Raw genomic sequence first — 16,511 nt, 5'->3', positions numbered from 1 at the left:
TCTCTGGACATTTCACACTCTTTGCAGATGACACTTCAATACTATGGCAGGCCAAGGACATTGAGCATCTTAAGGGAATCATAAGCAAGGACTTATCCTTCATTAAAGAGTGGTTTAACTCAAATCACCTTTGTTTAAATTTATCCAAGACGCATGTTGTTGGGCTTAGGTGTGACATCGCAAATCTACATTTCGAGGGGGGTTTGCTTGCAGGAATTCCTGCGACTAGATTCCTAGGAATTATTATTGATAGAAATCTGCGATTTGAAGACCATATTCTGGCCTTAAGTGGCAAGTTGTCTTCTGGACGCTTTGCTGTTAGGGCAATTAGGGAAGAACTAGGTTCACAAGTGGCAAGGACGGTCTATTTTAGTTTGTTTGAGTCTCATCTACGGTATGGAATACCATTCTAGGGTGTGGCTAATCAGGGTCTACTAAACATTCTTTTTATTTTACAAAAAAAAAGGCCGTACGATTTATTGTAAATGTACCACTTAACGAATCCTGTAAACAACACTTCAAAGCTCAAAAAATTCTTACACTACCATGTCTTTTTATTCTGAAAACATCATTCCTTATTTTTACAAATCGTATCAGACTACAGGGTCCTATACCCAATATTGTTACCCGCCAAACCCTGAATCTGCCCTTACCACTTCCAAATAGCACATTGGTCAAAAGATCTATAATATATGAGGGCCGAAAGATCTTTAATCATCTGCCGGTTGCTTTAAGATTGGTTAATTGCATAAAAACCTTCCAGAGACTACTGAAAAGGGAACTTTTAAATAGGGCATTTTACAGCGTTGACGAATTCTACCGGGGCTCCCTTGATATTAGTGTTTAGAGTCTAGAATTGCTTGTTAGTCTGACTTGTTCTTTTTAGCGTTATTTTTAATTTTCTCTTTATTCTGTATATTGTATATGTTATTTTACTTAATTGTTTACACCTATTTTTCTAAATACTGTTTGTTATTTAAATGGATGTATTTCTATCTTATATTTACACAATTTTTTTTTTATTTTAGGTTAAGATTTAGGAATATTTATGCTTTGTTAACAAAAATTTGTATATTTTTTAAACAATAAAGTACTTTTGAAATTGAAAAATTGAAATTGAAATCCTAATTTATGTCATATACTAGCATACCAAATTTTGTTTTTTTTCTATCTGAAAAATAAAAAAGTTATAGGGGTGAGCACCCGGTATAATATATTCCATTTAAATGTAATATGACAATTGAAATATTTAGTATGCGAACAATCACGAGGTAGCGCTTCATTTACTTTCATTTCTTAACACGACAAATGGAGTTCTAAAGGGAGATGTTTTGTGCTTTTCTTGTAAGCAAGTAAAATTGCCAACTGTATGACCCTCCTTACAATTCCGTCTCTCCGTTTTCACCGCTACTCCAGTACCTGTTCAACCTCCAACCCACAAATAATCTCTCCCTAACGCTAAACGTGACTTAGTCTTCGTCTTCGGGCAGGTCCTCGTCCGTCGTGTACTCGGACTCCTGGTCCGCCTTCTCCAAGAGATTCTCCTGCTCGTCGTCCTCGAAGTCCCACTGCGGGTGCTCGGTGGTTTCGGCCGGGGCCTGCTTCACGTCCAGCTTCAGGTCCTTCTGCTGGTTGAAGCCGATGTACGAGTCCGACCTAAGGCACACTGTCACCGTGAACAGTCCCGACCAAGACGGTGCCGTAAACTGAAAGGAACGGAGGAAATATTATTTCATTGAAAATTCATTAAATTAGGAAATTTGTTGTCCACTTGGCAACACCGCCTTTGGGATAATGGTGTTGGAAAGACTCTACCCACTGAATAAAAAGACTAAGAAGGGACATTTGACAGAAGGGACAAAGGACAGAAAAGATCAAAAGACAAGTATCCAAAGACACCAAGTCCTAGGGTCTGATAATATAAATCAAAACACAGATGCAAAAAAAAACGCTGCGGAGAAATTTTTGGTCAAATTTAAAGTATTATATTTTTGTTATTTTTAGCCCTATTTTCATGAATTTTTTAGAAAGCAGTATATAATGGGCTTGTTTCACAATTTTTTTTTATTTTATCAATCGAAAGTACAACTAAAAAATAACAGATCTACTAAAAATTAGAATTTTATTCGTACGTTTAGTACCTCAAAAACACGTACAAACATCTATTGCGCGAGAAAGGGGTGTGGCCAGCCGCTACGTCATAGCACCACAGGTCGGCTGGCGACCGCGCTCGATACAATGCACAGGTCTGCTTTGCCCGATTACAGAAAGTGTGTTTTAAATTTTTAGTACAACGTAGTGTAGTACTAGTCTTTCTTTTATTCAATATTAGTATAAAACAGACAAGGAAATGTTGTGTAGTGCCAGAATGCACAAATACGCATAAAAATTCCCCAGAAAAACTATTTATTTCTTTACCGTCCGACATAAAGTTAAGAAGAGCATGGCAACATGCAATGCGAAGACATGATTTTGTCTGTGACAGAGGCACCAGATTTTGTTGTGAAGATCACTTTAATGTAAGTTAATAGTTACAAGTAGTGTTTCCTATTTTTTTTAATAAATAAAACTAAAATCAGGTGTTATTCCTCACATTTTTGAGTGCCAAAAAAACGATCTTCTGCTTCAAATACAAGAAAACAAGCAGCCATTATTAAGGAAATATTGAAAGACGACGCAAGGCAGGCGGCAAATGAAAATTTTCGTTTCAGGGCCAATACAGTAGACAAGGATTTTAAAATGCATGATCAAGAGGAGCGCATTTCAAACCATCAAATTTATGCAACCACATAAGAAATGCTACCGCGTGCTTGCAACCACGTTCGGATGCGGCACAGTCATTACACTTTGCTTCTATCACACTTTTTTCACTAGTATTTATAATAATGCATTATACATTATAATTTTTTGCATTAATTTTGTGCTCCGGTGTAATTTTTGCCACTACTTGTCATAGTGATTGCTGTTGTTTTAACTGCACATATTATCCAATGGCATTATTACCATAATTTTGTCTGCCGGATCTGTAAGAAAAAAGTACATAGCTTACGTATCAGTTTTTACCTTAAAGTAGAAATATTTTTCTATATATTTATCGTAGTACGTCTTTTCGCGGACCAACCTCGAACTAGTCCTAGTCAATCACATATCTTAAAATCCATTCAGTATTTGTCAGCTGTATATGAAACCACTGATTTTTTCTGGTTCGTGAATTTTTCGCGAAAATATTTATTAATAATTGATCAATAATTAATTTATTTTTGTTTATTTTTTAATTAAAATTTTTAAAATTTAAAAAATATCAAAAATAATTAAAAATAGTTTTCTACAAGCGTGTTAAAATATTTTTCGCCACACTCTGATATATAATAATATTACTTTAAGGGTGCTTTAAAATTTACTTTAGTCATTAAAGGAAACAAAAAAATATATATTTGAGGAAAGTCTCTTATTTACTTGTACAATTATTATGTATTAATTCAATATTAATTATATTCATATTCTAACTTATTTATATTATTAATATAAACTATAAACAATTGTTAATTCAATAATTAGCCGAAAAGCCTCAAAATGCTAATTAATTGTGTTAATGTTACAAATAGCAGAAGATTGCATAGGTTAGTTAAGAAAATGCATAGGTTGCCTTCTTTCATATAGGGTAAATAACCCTTTGATTTTTTTACCCTAGCGAGCCGCCACTGCTTTCCGATACAGATACGTATTTAAGCAATAGAAAATATCTTAGAAGGAAAATATAATGTAACTTTATTTCCTTCATTTCTGAACTAATAAACTCCTTATTTTTATTAAAATAATCCATTATCATAAAAATGTCCACTTCTGGGAGATTGCCCGAATCAGCTTTATTGAACCCTTCTCCTACCGAATGCATCTTGTGAAAATAAACCAACGAAATAGTCTAAATAACGATAAAATGACAAATCACATTAATTCAAACGAGTGTTTCCGTTACGAACTGATTGACGGCAAGTCGGGTGTAGTGGAACTACGTCACGAGGGGGCGTGGCCTCGTCTCGCCGTTACAAACTTTAAGCTCTCATATCTCGAAAACGACAAAAGATTTCGTTCTGAAATTTTAATCGTGCACTTATTATAATAAGTAGTATCCAAAAACGTTTAAAAAACATACAAATAGGATATGATGGAACAAGCCTATTATATCAACTTTAATTCGTAAACTCAGCTTTTTATAAACTTTAGAATTTGGAATATTATACAAGATTAACCGAGGAGTTCTTTACCCTAATTTTAAAACACCCTGTGCAATAATTTCGTCCGTAAATTTTCCTAAAATATAATATTACGGTAAGAACCATGACTCCTCAGCATTTTGTTTGTTGACTCACGTCAATACATGCTTTGGTTAATTTTTAAGAGCGAAATGAACTAATAATGATCATTTTACATTTTTTTTCAGTTATCAATAGGCACTTTTTGATGTAATTTTTTAATACGACGAAATTTTTTTGTTCACTATTGTCGTGACGTCATATTACACTGCATTGGATACTCTATACTAAATTTAAAAAAAACGTTAAAGACTAACGATACAGTCCATTTTTTTAAAGACCAAGCGAAGTTCGTTTAATGAAGCTGGTACTGCTTCGCGATCTCAAACCCTCCTGCCAAGCATTTGCCAAATGTCAAACATGATGGGCAGCTCATAGTAGGATATAGTTCACAATAATCACCAAAGCCGCCTTGTTACATTGAAAAATAACTTCAAAAAGAAATGATAATTGAACAAATTGCAAATTGTTGGTGGCAAGTTCATTTTGCTCTTAAAAATTAACCAAGGCATGTATTGACATGATCCAAAAAACAAAATGTTTGGGAGACATGGTTCTCACCGTAAAATTATATTTTAGGAAAATTTACGCACGAAATAATATAATATACAGGGTGGTCCGAACTGTATTCCGGAAACTTCGGCAGCGTATTCTGCAGATAAAAATAAGTAAAAAAGTTCGAATAAATGTATGTCCGAAAATGCTTAGTTTAGGATATACAGGGTGTAGAACTTTCATTTTTATTTCGATTTTTTCCAAATAATTTCTGCAGTAACATCAATATTTGGATGAAAATTGGTGTCTGGGAGTTTTTTGACATGAGAAATTTGATTTTGATGTCAATATGACTCCTACTAGTAGAGGGCGCCACCTACATATATTTTAACTGGTTTGAAGAGTAATAACTTTTTATCCGCACCTGTATAAAACTACTGAGTAAAAAAAAATCATTTACGACTTTTTTACGTAAAAAATGTCTCTTGGTAAAAATCGCTACGAGTATTGGTTTTCGAGATATTTGGAATCGAAATTATCAATACATAAATTAAACATGTTGTCAAACATGTTATCATTGACATAAATTAAACATGTTGACTATAAATAGTTATTAGACTGAGATCATAAATTTGAAAGTTTTTTTTGTCAGAAGTTCAACAGAAACTGTTTTATCATCATTTTTTGCACGAAAAATTATGATTTAATTTAAAAAAATAAAAATTTCCCAAATTTATTATTTCACTGAAATAACTATCTACTCAACGTGTTTATTTTTCGTCAATAATGACATGTATTGCCTATTTCCATTCTAAATATTTTGAAAACGGTTGCTCGTAGCAATTTTTACAAAGAGATATTTTTTACTTAGAAAATCACAGAAACGTATATTTTTTCACTCGGTAATTTTATACAGGTACGGACAAAAAGTTATTACGCTTCAAAATACTTAAAACACAGGTAGGTGGCGCCCTCTACCAGTAGGAGTCATATTAACATCAAAATCAAATTTAACATGTTAAAAATCCTAGACACCAAATTTCATCCAAATATTGACGTTACTACAGAAATTATTTGGAAAAAATCGAAATAAAAATGAAACTTCTACATCCTGTATCTCTGAAACTAAGCATTTTAGGACATACATTTATACAAACTTTTTTACTTATTTTTATCTGCAGAATATGCTGCCGCAGTTTCCGGAATACAGTTCGGACCACCCTGTATAAAATATTAAATAATATATAAAAACAACCCCTCGATCAACCCTATAATATATGACAAATACTAAAGTTTATAAAAAACTGAGTTTACGAATTAAAGTTGGTATAATTATATACAGCTTGCTAAAAAATTCATGAAAATAAGGCTAAAAATAACAAAACTATAACACTTTAATTTAATGAATTATTAATTAAAATTTGACAAAAAATTTCTCTGTTGCGTTTTTTTGCATCTGAGTGTATTAAAAGATTAATCAATATTTCTAAGACTTACCTTAAGATGAACTGATTCTCTGTCAACTAAACTAGTGACGTAGTAAGGAGCTGTGAGCAACGTTTTCGATTTTCTATCAACAATATAAACCCACCAGTATTCTTGTTTCTCGTGAGGGAAATAAGGACAGTGGACTGGATGTGATACTTTTGATTTCCCTTCTAACGATTTTTCTCTTTCGTGAAGTTTGCGGAATCTTTCCCATTCCTACATTTCAAAAATTATTAATTAGAACATGTGAGCATCATAAAGAATAAAATTTAGATCGAAGAAATTTTATATTACGACAGAAAATTATACTCAACTCAATCTACCTCAATTTAATGTATTGAACAGTTTTATTTTTAACTCTGCAGGCATATTTTGCTAAATTTATGAAGTGAAACTTCTTTGCGCTCTTTGAGGGTGAAAATTTAAGGCCGTGACACTCGACCTTGAATGACGGTCTGAGACGGCCGAGACGCACGAGAGGAAAAGTAATAACGGCAGTGTTGACACAGCTAGATCTACCCCTTTGTAAAGCAATTTAACCCCGCTATCTCGTGATAATCTACCCCGGTGAAGATGGCAACACTGGGTAACGAACGATCTGTGCCATACGCGGCTAAGAAAATCACTATAATAAACTTGATATTGTACCAACCATAGACTTAAAATAAAATATAGACTGAGCATCTCATTCATAAATAGCTGGAACATGCGGTCAGACAATGTCTTGTTATTGTTTTAGGTTATAACGAGTGCGACACGAGCGATAGATAGGTTGTCTCTGTCGTAACGGTCGTTCCCTGACGGCTCTGACGAGAAACGCAACACTGTCTTTCGTTTCTCAAGTACACGTGAACTCTCCGCATCATAGCCGGGTATTTTTTTTTATTTTAATGAAGCTATAATTAAATTAAAAATATATCGTATTTAAACTTTTTTATATTTTATTAAGATTTAGAAGAGGTTTTTTTAAATAAAAGTTTAGAAAAAACGTCTTAGAGTCCAAAAAGGATAGAAATAATAAAATACATGTTATAGAAGAAATTTTATAATCGAAATTACGTAAATTTTGAAATTACTAAAAAAAATATTAATTTTAGTCAAACATTTACAACCCCTAATATTAATCAAAACAGGATCCAGTGGCGGATACAGGGGGAGGACCCATGGGGCCCGGGCCCCCCCTAAAGTCTTTGAAATGTGTAAAATATTAGGCTTTTGGGTTAAAAATGGCGCCCTAAAAAGCATATTCTACATTGCTTTTCATTTTGGGCCCCCCCTAAAATAAATTCCTGTGTCCGCCCCTGACAGGATCTATTCTACAGATATAATAGAATCGGCGACAGGGAGAAAAAAAAATGATGATTGTTGTATTTTTTTTTCTGGTTAAGTGATGTCTTATTTATGTAAATTAGACAAAACATAAATCTGTTCCATTAAAGCAAGGAAGGTGATAGGAAGTGGATAAAATGAAAACTACATTTATTTAACTCGGTACTGTCTTTATTATACCGGGTGCGTCCCAAAAGTGGCTCATCCCCATAATTTTAATAGGATAGTATAAAAACGAAACAAAGACTCGTTAAAGGGTTAATTGAAGAACATTCAAAAGAAGAATTGGGTTTTGCAAGTACTATGAGCTGCAGGGTTAGTAAGAGTAAGGATGCTGGCTTTAATTGTTGAAACCTTAACTCCATCGAAAGGCACTGAGTTTAAAAAAATAATAGCTGACCATACACGGAAAGGCCCGGCCTTCGGACTTGGTCTTGAGGCCGGGGCTTTCACCCAAATTACCATAGCGGAAATATATATCCGCGGACTTTGCCTTTCACGCAAACCTATGGTATTTTGGGTTAAAGGCCTGGACCCAAGGCCAAGTCCGAAGGCCGGGCCTTTCCGTGTATGGGCAGCTAATGAATGACAAAAATAGTCAGTTCGAAAATTTTCCTCAAGACAAAAACATCCAAATGATGTTCTAGTTAAATAAAGCATGACGATATGCTAAAGCCTTTTTTACTTTCTGATAATTTATAATAAAACTAAATGATTATTACCAGTTTTAATAAAAGTTTAAAAAATTGTCTTAGATACTTACTATATATGAATTTACAATTACCGAGTGTTAAAATTAAAATTAAAATATCTATATTTTTTAATATTTTCAAAATAAAATAGATTTTTTTAAAATAAAATATACAGGGTGTCACAAGATTACAAAGTAATTAAAAAATAACTGCTAAAAAGTTTTTTGTAAGCATTTCACCTGATATCATAATTTTATGTATTTGGCAATGTTTACAGTACTGTTTTCATGTGTCATGTACGAATAATATCATAGTTTTATTATCTTGTATTTATTTATTTATTAATAAATTAAGTTGTTAATAAATAAATAAATTTAACGAAATGGTTGCCACATATTAGACCATTTGCTACGTTCTTAGATTTTAAGTCCCAAACATCCCTCCTGAGATTTTGTCCCGCTAGAATAACCATCCACCGCACTGTGGAGCACTGGTCCCTGAGTGAGTGAGTGAGTGAGTAAGCATCCACGGCGACTACGATAACGGCGATTTGAGGCGATCGAACAGTCCTTTAGAATATATACAGTCCTTGGGTCTAGGTAAAGTATCTAGCTCATTTGCCAGCTCAGAATTAGAATTTAGAGTTAGTATCTCGCATTTTCATTGGAGAACACTGTCATTTATTTCAAACCAATAATCTCTCGTATAACTTAATAAAATTATTGTATATCACTATAAATAATGAATTGTTTGTAATTGAAAGGTAATTTCTGTATTATTAATCCAGTAAATGATAAAGATAAATAATTGTGATTGATTAAAATTTTATTTTAAGATCAAACTTTTGTTAACAACATTCTAATTTGAATAATGAATTGAATAATGACAAGACAAGCGACATCTGTCTAAAAAAGACAGTGATTTAGAGTGACAATTTGGTTATGTAAAATTTAGAGTGACAATTTTGATTATGCAAAAGAAATACTGGTTGTCTAACGATTGACATTAATTTACAAATAAATCCCCAACATGAATAATAAACAAAACATTTTAAAAAAAATACCACAGACCGCACAAAACAAATTGTTCTTTAATAGCAGTTAGTAGGAGTCAGAGATATAGATGTAGTAGTATTTTGATTTAATGGCCACAGCCGCCAGGCTATCTGGCCCAGTGATAGAATTATTATCGTTTTTAATAAAAATTAAAAAACAATAAAATTATAAAGCTAGAATAGTATACGGTTTTATATTAACTCTATTTTTTTTTAACTTTATGAAAAACATTCATAAACAAATATATATCTATATATCACTTCACATAGTGCACACGCAATTTTTTTTTTGTTAAATGGAGGCAAAGTTGTGCAAATTGATGCTGATCAAAACGCCACCTTAAAAGTTCAGAAATTCCAAACAGTTCCGAAGATTTTCGAAAATTTTCTTCAAACCTGTTAATTTTAAGCTGTTATTTATAAATAACTATAACAGTTTCAACTGTTATCTAAAAATATCAGTTTTACCCACCAGTAGCATAGAAATATGATGTTGCCGGATGACGGTATATTTTTGTACAAACAAACAATATCGCCAGCGGTTCTTTAGCCAGTGAGTTTATTTATAGCAACGATTATTGACCAAAAAAAAACCTGAAATTTTACCTGATCGTCTTCAGCGTCGATGTTTTGCCCGCCGCTTTCATCTTCAGACGACTTATTATCTCTTTCGTTGGTGTCGGCGTCGCTCTCGTCAGCCGACAGATCGGACTCTTCTTCTTCAACCCTGGCTTTCCTTTCTTCTTTGGGTTTTTGCTTCCTCTCCGTAGACACGTTCGGAGAGTCCTCCACCTTCTGCTTGACAGCGTTGGCGGTGGCGGTGGCGGTGACTGGTTTTGGGGTAGGCCTGTTTGGTTTCTTCGTCTTTTTACCACCTGCGGTTAAAACAAAACATAAACACTATTGTTTATATCTGTAAAACTGAGAATATTTCGTTTTATACTGGGTGTTTCTCACAAGTGGCTCACCCATATAACTTTTTTATTTTTTTTTCTGATAAATAAACGAGATTTGGTACGTTAATATATAATATAAATCAGGATTGATTGACGTATTCAATTATTTTTTTTATGACGATGAGCAAACGAGTAAAATTTCCTGTGCGGAAAAATAAACTCGCGTTTCAACAACGTAATAACTGGGCCGGTCAGGCGCTATGTGCGAAAATTGGAACCACAAAAAACAATGCTTTTGATGATAAGTTTATAATCTGTATAATCTGTGGTATAAGAATCTCGATTCGAGACGATCGACTTATTCTAACTTTACCGCTAAAAAACCGCCCTTTGCCAGCTTTTCAAATTTATAATAAATTGCACTAAGGAACATACATATAAATGAACGGACTGTAAGAAGATTAAATGAAACAAATCTTTTGTCAAGACCTGCCTCAGGACTACAACTTACTAGGTCTGTTGACTAGGACCAAAAGCAATGGCATGGTTTTAATGTAAAAATTACGAAAAAACTCTTATTCAAAAGCGAATATCTCCAACAAAAATAAAGCTATTGAGATGAACCAAAAAACAAACTGTCAAGAACAGATGCATCTAGATGATGAAGTGATTTTTAAATTTCTTGCTTTCTTAACATATTCCACAGGACGTCTCAAACTTTTACTAAAATATCAACATTTTGTTCTCTCTCATATAATTGACAGATGGAAACTTTCATTTTTAATTTAGAAAGAGGTACTTAAAAGTCAAATAATCTAGCTACAAATTGCTTTAAAACTCATCAAAATCGGCTTACTAGAACAAAATATATTAACCTTTTAAATATATCAAAAGTTTTACGGTGCCCGTCTTTCGTGTCTGTGAGTGTATCAGCGCCAATATAATTGTGTTCGTATCATATAGATAATAAATAACGATCTAACAAACATTTCATAATATACTGATTTATCATTGATAAATGGTCACTTCCATAGAAAGCAAAGCAGATGCCGTTTCTTTCCATCATACACTACTTTAATATAATTACTTGTATTTGAAAAATTGCTGAATTTATCGACAAATCTTACCTCGTTTTTGCTTCATCCACGCTGGCTTTTTAACACGCGCTGGCTCGTGTTCGGGACCTTCTTTGGGTTCGTCGACGCCATTCTCTTCAATATCGACTACTTCCTTAATTGTTTCATCGCCAAACAACGTCGACATATCCTCCCTTACGAGAGTTACGATTACCGTAACGAGAGCACCAGTCGTAACATCTGTCGGATTTTCATCGTCCATTACTAAAAATAATTAAAAAATTTTAATATGGTTTATTACATATGTTAAGCCTTAACACATCTTAAAATACACACAACCGCTATATCGAGAGATAAAAAATGTCTATACCTATGTCTATATATATCGAGAGATATTTAAAAAAATTGTCGCTATAATTACAATTAATGACAAAATTCGTTATATTTTATGTATCGAAATTCAAAAAATCAGAAGAATTAAAATAAATTTGACTAAAGGTTCCCACAGACGCTCAGTTTTATCGTTCAGGCCGTCTGTGCAAATCTAGTTTGTGCATGTATGTCGGTATATATAAGGAAGTACCGGCGGACTGTGCTGGCCTGGGCCTGACCTGGGCGAAATCACACTCTCTGCTTGAATTTGACATGCGCAAACTTAAAGCTCACCCCTATAACTTTTTTATTTTTTCAGATAAGAAAAACGATATTTGATATGTTAGTATATGACATAAATTAAGATTGATTCGCGTATTCAATTGTTTTCGGTCACTTCCTGTTTCACCGAAAAAAAATGTATTTTAAATTTCAATCTAGAGTGCCATGACTGTTTTAAAAACTAATTTTTAATCCAGGAGCCTTGGAAAAATAGATTTGATCGTCCATGTTTTTCGTGTTGTGTCCAGTTAAAAGATGCTCATATCATATTCTTCATCATATCTTATTTTTTTCAAATGGAACAAGGGTGGCTCATTAGCATATTTGGAAAAAGTATTTTTTTACAAATAATTTGGTCCCACACACTGGCACACACTTGGTATTTCGAGTCAAGTTGTCGTTATAAACCGCATGTTGCAATCATGTTGCAATTTCAAATTAAAATAAACCATACCGTGGCTAACGTCATATTCAAGGCTTGACTGTTTTGACAGTTCTACCGAAGTGGTCCAGAATTAGTAGTTGTAAACAAACCAATTGTTTTCATTAGTTTCGCAACAAATCTGTGCTTTTTACGCGTTTCTATGCTAATAAAATTATACTAAATAATTTTGAGTGAATAGTGAACTATCTAGATCCGATTCATAACATCGTACCTCCGAAAAAAAACATACTTTCGGTAAAAATTATAGTAACACCGGCGATGCCGGCTGTGTGTCCGGGCTAGGAAAAAGTTGGGGAATTTATATAAAAACATAATTAATAGCGTTAGTGTTAGTGTATAGTGTTAAACCAACGTAAGTGACGTGTATTTTTATGTAAAACAGTTTTCGTTTCTTTATTTTTACTTTGTGAAATAAAAAATTCCGCGACATTGTTCTCTGCCTGTGCCTTGTAGCAGCAATTATAATAAGTCCTCAGGATCTGTCTACATTCTCTTTCCCAACAATATTAACTGTAACTAGGTCACGTCCAAAACTTACAGAACATGCTGTTCTTACAATTTTTCCAAATCAACCCTCTTATGGACCCTCTGTGCATGTTCCCATAAAGAGAAAACGTCCCGATGAAAAAAAACAAGATTTGGAAATTCAGGATGAAATAAATATTGAAAAGTATTATTATTATTATGAAATGGCAATATATTTTAAAGAAATTAAATGAATTTGTACTTTATTTCAGTATTTTATATAAAAAAAATGATATCTTTATCTTTTTATTTACGATTTATGGAGATGGTTACTTGATGAACATCGAACTACAAATTACTTAATGTTAATAGTTAATTCTATCCGATATCCACATTTTTTAAATATGTTAGGCAAATTTTTACAATTATTTTTAATTAAACTTTAAAATGTATTCTACCGTTATCATATACAATACATTTTCTTAACTTGTCGATAAACGTAGTTTAAAATTTTTTAATATTTGGAAACTTTTTATCACAGGTATATTATTACTAGTTGCTAAATACTCGCTAACGCAATTTTAGGACACGATTTTTATTATCTAGATTTTATTTTGTTCATCTTATGCTGTAGTTTATTTCATATTAATATTCGTGCTTTAGATTTAAATTTTAATGCTATTCAATTACTTTAACGCGATAAAAAGTTAATGTTATTTTTTAATACCTTTCTGTAATTTTTTTTTTATATTTATATCTGGCAAAACTATCAATAAATACTATTATTTATGCAAAACCTATATGCAGTACCATATGGCACAATACAAAAGCTGGACTAGTGCGGTAACATCACAAATCGATGTCTCTGGCCTGTCTGTCATGTTGGTCATGACCATACTCCAAAATGTCAAAAGTTGACATATGATATGTCATTCAGTGTCATTTTCTATCAAATAAAGTAAAAAAATACCGAGGGTGCCATTTAAAAATCAAAAGTTGTAGTCATTTCCGGTGAAATAAGAAGTGACCAAAAACATTCAATCTGTAGATTAGATATTTTCAGTTTATTAGTAACTGAAAACAAAATGCCGATTTGTATATCGATGTTCCCTTAGGTGATGTGAGACCTTGCCATTGGTGTTATATCTATATATATTAAATATTCCTTAGATTTTGCGGTAATGTGTATACAAATGTATAAAGAATCTATAAGTAATTTTCACAAACCAAACATCTTTATCCAATTTACAACTTTCGGAAGATGATTCAATTACAAAACTCTGCTAAAATTAAAAAAAAAAGTACTCCAACGCTTACCTTCAACTGTAATTTGAAAATCTATATAAGGCATCGCTCCGAGAACTTTCATGACATTTTCATACTCGTCATCACTCAAATTCCTAAGAATAGATCTTCTTTCCTCGCCTTTTAATTGAGCATATTGCTGTAGGGTTTTAATTTGTCTTTTCTTGGACATAAAATATTTTAAATTGTCATCGGTTATGTAAGGTAGTTGAAGTAGTGGCGATTTAAACTCCCACATGCCCTGAACTATCATTGGACAGAGTTTCATGCAGTTCTCGATGGCTTCTGTTGTAATCAAACGCTCAACTGAAATACATTTAGTGATAACTGACTGATTTAAAACTATTGAAAACAAAATATACACTCAGATGTAAAAAAAACGCTAGGGAAAAATTTTCCATCAAGTTTAAAGTGTTATTTTTTTATTTTTAGCTCTATTTCCTTGCCTTTTTTTTAACTTACCTCTACGAGCATAACCTAATAATATCAGCTGATTCACACAATTAACTTGTTCTTGAATTAGATAGGGACATTTTCCTATAATGTAACGCCTATCTTTCTCTAACGTTTCTGGATTCAACGGTATCCTAGATAAATGAGCATGAATAATCGCTCTTGCTTTGATACTATAGGGATAACACAGAGGTTTTTGCTTATTTTTCTGATTCAGATTTTGTAGCTTTCTAAACAGCTAAAAATTATATGTTAATTTTTTAACTGATAAACTGAATAGTTACTAAAATTATCTACCATAGGAACTTCATCGTTATCTGATTGTCTCTCTTCAATTTCCGAATTGTGTCTCTTGTCAAACTCATAACTAGCAGCCAAAATCATTAAGACTCTTTTGAGGGCCATCTGAGGAGTGTTGTGGAAGAAGAAATAATACATATGGGTAGTGTTCATTAGGACCTGATCTCCTGTGAACTTCATACTTCTATACCACCAACTGCCCACCTAATGAAAGATATATTTAAATTGACTTATAGATGTTAAGTATTTTTTATATAAATCAAAATATAAAACTATTTGATATTTTATTAACACTTACCACAATTGGAAGAGCTACCATAAAAACTAAAGCATATAGACCTAGAACCCAAATGCTATTCTCTTTTTCAACTATCCACGAAGGAAGAGCTATTCCAAAACTCATCGCCCCGGGTCCATCAGGATTTCCATATTTCTCCCAATTTCTTCTAGCTTCCTCGTCAGTTAAAGCCTAAAAAGATATTATAATAATTGTATCTTCCTTGTGAAATTACTTTGCAATAGCTACACACCTGGTAAGCTTTAGTTAACTTCATAAATTCTTTTTCATTTCCCGTATCTTTGTCGGGATGCAGTATTAATGACAACTTTCTGTATGCCTTTTTGATATCAGCTTGACGAGCTCCCGGCGATATTCCCAATATCTCATATGGATCGAAATTTGCCATCTCGTAGTCGAACTGCGATAGTTTGTAAGCTATGAAGAGCAGAGTTATCCACCCTAGCACTATTCCTAATTTTATAAAGAAATTCTTAGTTTTTCTCCATGGTTCTGAAGTCTTTAAATGTTCCCTTTTCGTTATACAAGGAGGACACTGACATTTCTTTTTTTCTTCCTCCAAATCTTAAATAAAAACTATATGTAAGTTAACCTATAATTTTAGAATAATGATTATTATTTTAAATGTTATAATAAATAAAAGGTGGTTAATATAATTAATACTAAACTATAACTGGATTAGTAAAACATTTAAATAAATGAAGAACGCTAACATTTAAATTTTCATGTTTGCTTAGACATACGAACCTATTTTTTTCTTTTTTGGCCAGTAAAATAGTGTTACGGGAATTAAAATTAAGGCCAAAAAGGATAATAGAAAGTAGAAAAATGTTGCACCGCTTTCATCATATTGAAACTTTTGCCCCATTTTTAATAATTAATAAAAAGGGCCACTGACGTGTCATTCAAATATTCATTTACGGAATTTAAAAAGACAAGTGTTCAAAAAATTTTGACATTTCCATACACATCCTCATTTTTTTTAGACCACAGAACACATGTTATACACATGGTCGCCAACATAACAATCATAAAATAAATTTTATTTTTGTTTTGATAGTTAGGCAACTAGTATTACTTGTTTTTTTTATTTTCTCTTTGTTGAGCAAAAGTAATACAAATGGACTTCCTAATTTCTAAAAAAAATTGCGGTCACAAACAAATATTCATATATACAGAACTTATTTAAGTCTTTCTCAAATATCTAAAATTTAGATTAAACAATTCTAATTTAAATATGGGCGCGCA

The 16,511-nt window shown here is 32.5% G+C and overlaps 1 protein-coding gene across 1 annotated transcript; it reads right to left on the bottom strand.

The window, feature by feature from the left end:
• Positions 1-372: 372 nt before the first annotated feature.
• Positions 373-16,226, bottom strand: LOC115877494 (translocation protein SEC63 homolog). The gene is made up of 10 exons (XM_030893688.1): positions 16,011-16,226; positions 15,496-15,827; positions 15,264-15,434; positions 14,963-15,169; positions 14,675-14,903; positions 14,225-14,518; positions 11,395-11,607; positions 9,978-10,246; positions 6,306-6,512; positions 373-1,706 (listed from the first exon to the last, which is right to left on the bottom strand). The coding sequence occupies exons 1-10, from the start codon at positions 16,129-16,131 to the stop codon at positions 1,470-1,472; spliced, it is 2,280 nt and encodes a 759-aa protein (XP_030749548.1). The 5' UTR covers positions 16,132-16,226; the 3' UTR covers positions 373-1,469.
• Between the last annotated feature and the right edge of the window lie 285 nt (positions 16,227-16,511).

The sequence above is a fragment of the Sitophilus oryzae genome, unplaced genomic scaffold (genome assembly GCF_002938485.1).
Source record: "Sitophilus oryzae breed Bouriz unplaced genomic scaffold, Soryzae_2.0 scaffold_1494_pilon_pilon, whole genome shotgun sequence".
NCBI classification, from domain to species: domain Eukaryota; kingdom Metazoa; phylum Arthropoda; class Insecta; order Coleoptera; family Curculionidae; genus Sitophilus; species Sitophilus oryzae.
The sequence above is the reverse complement of the archived record's forward strand: the minus strand, read 5'-3'. Positions and strand labels throughout refer to the sequence as shown.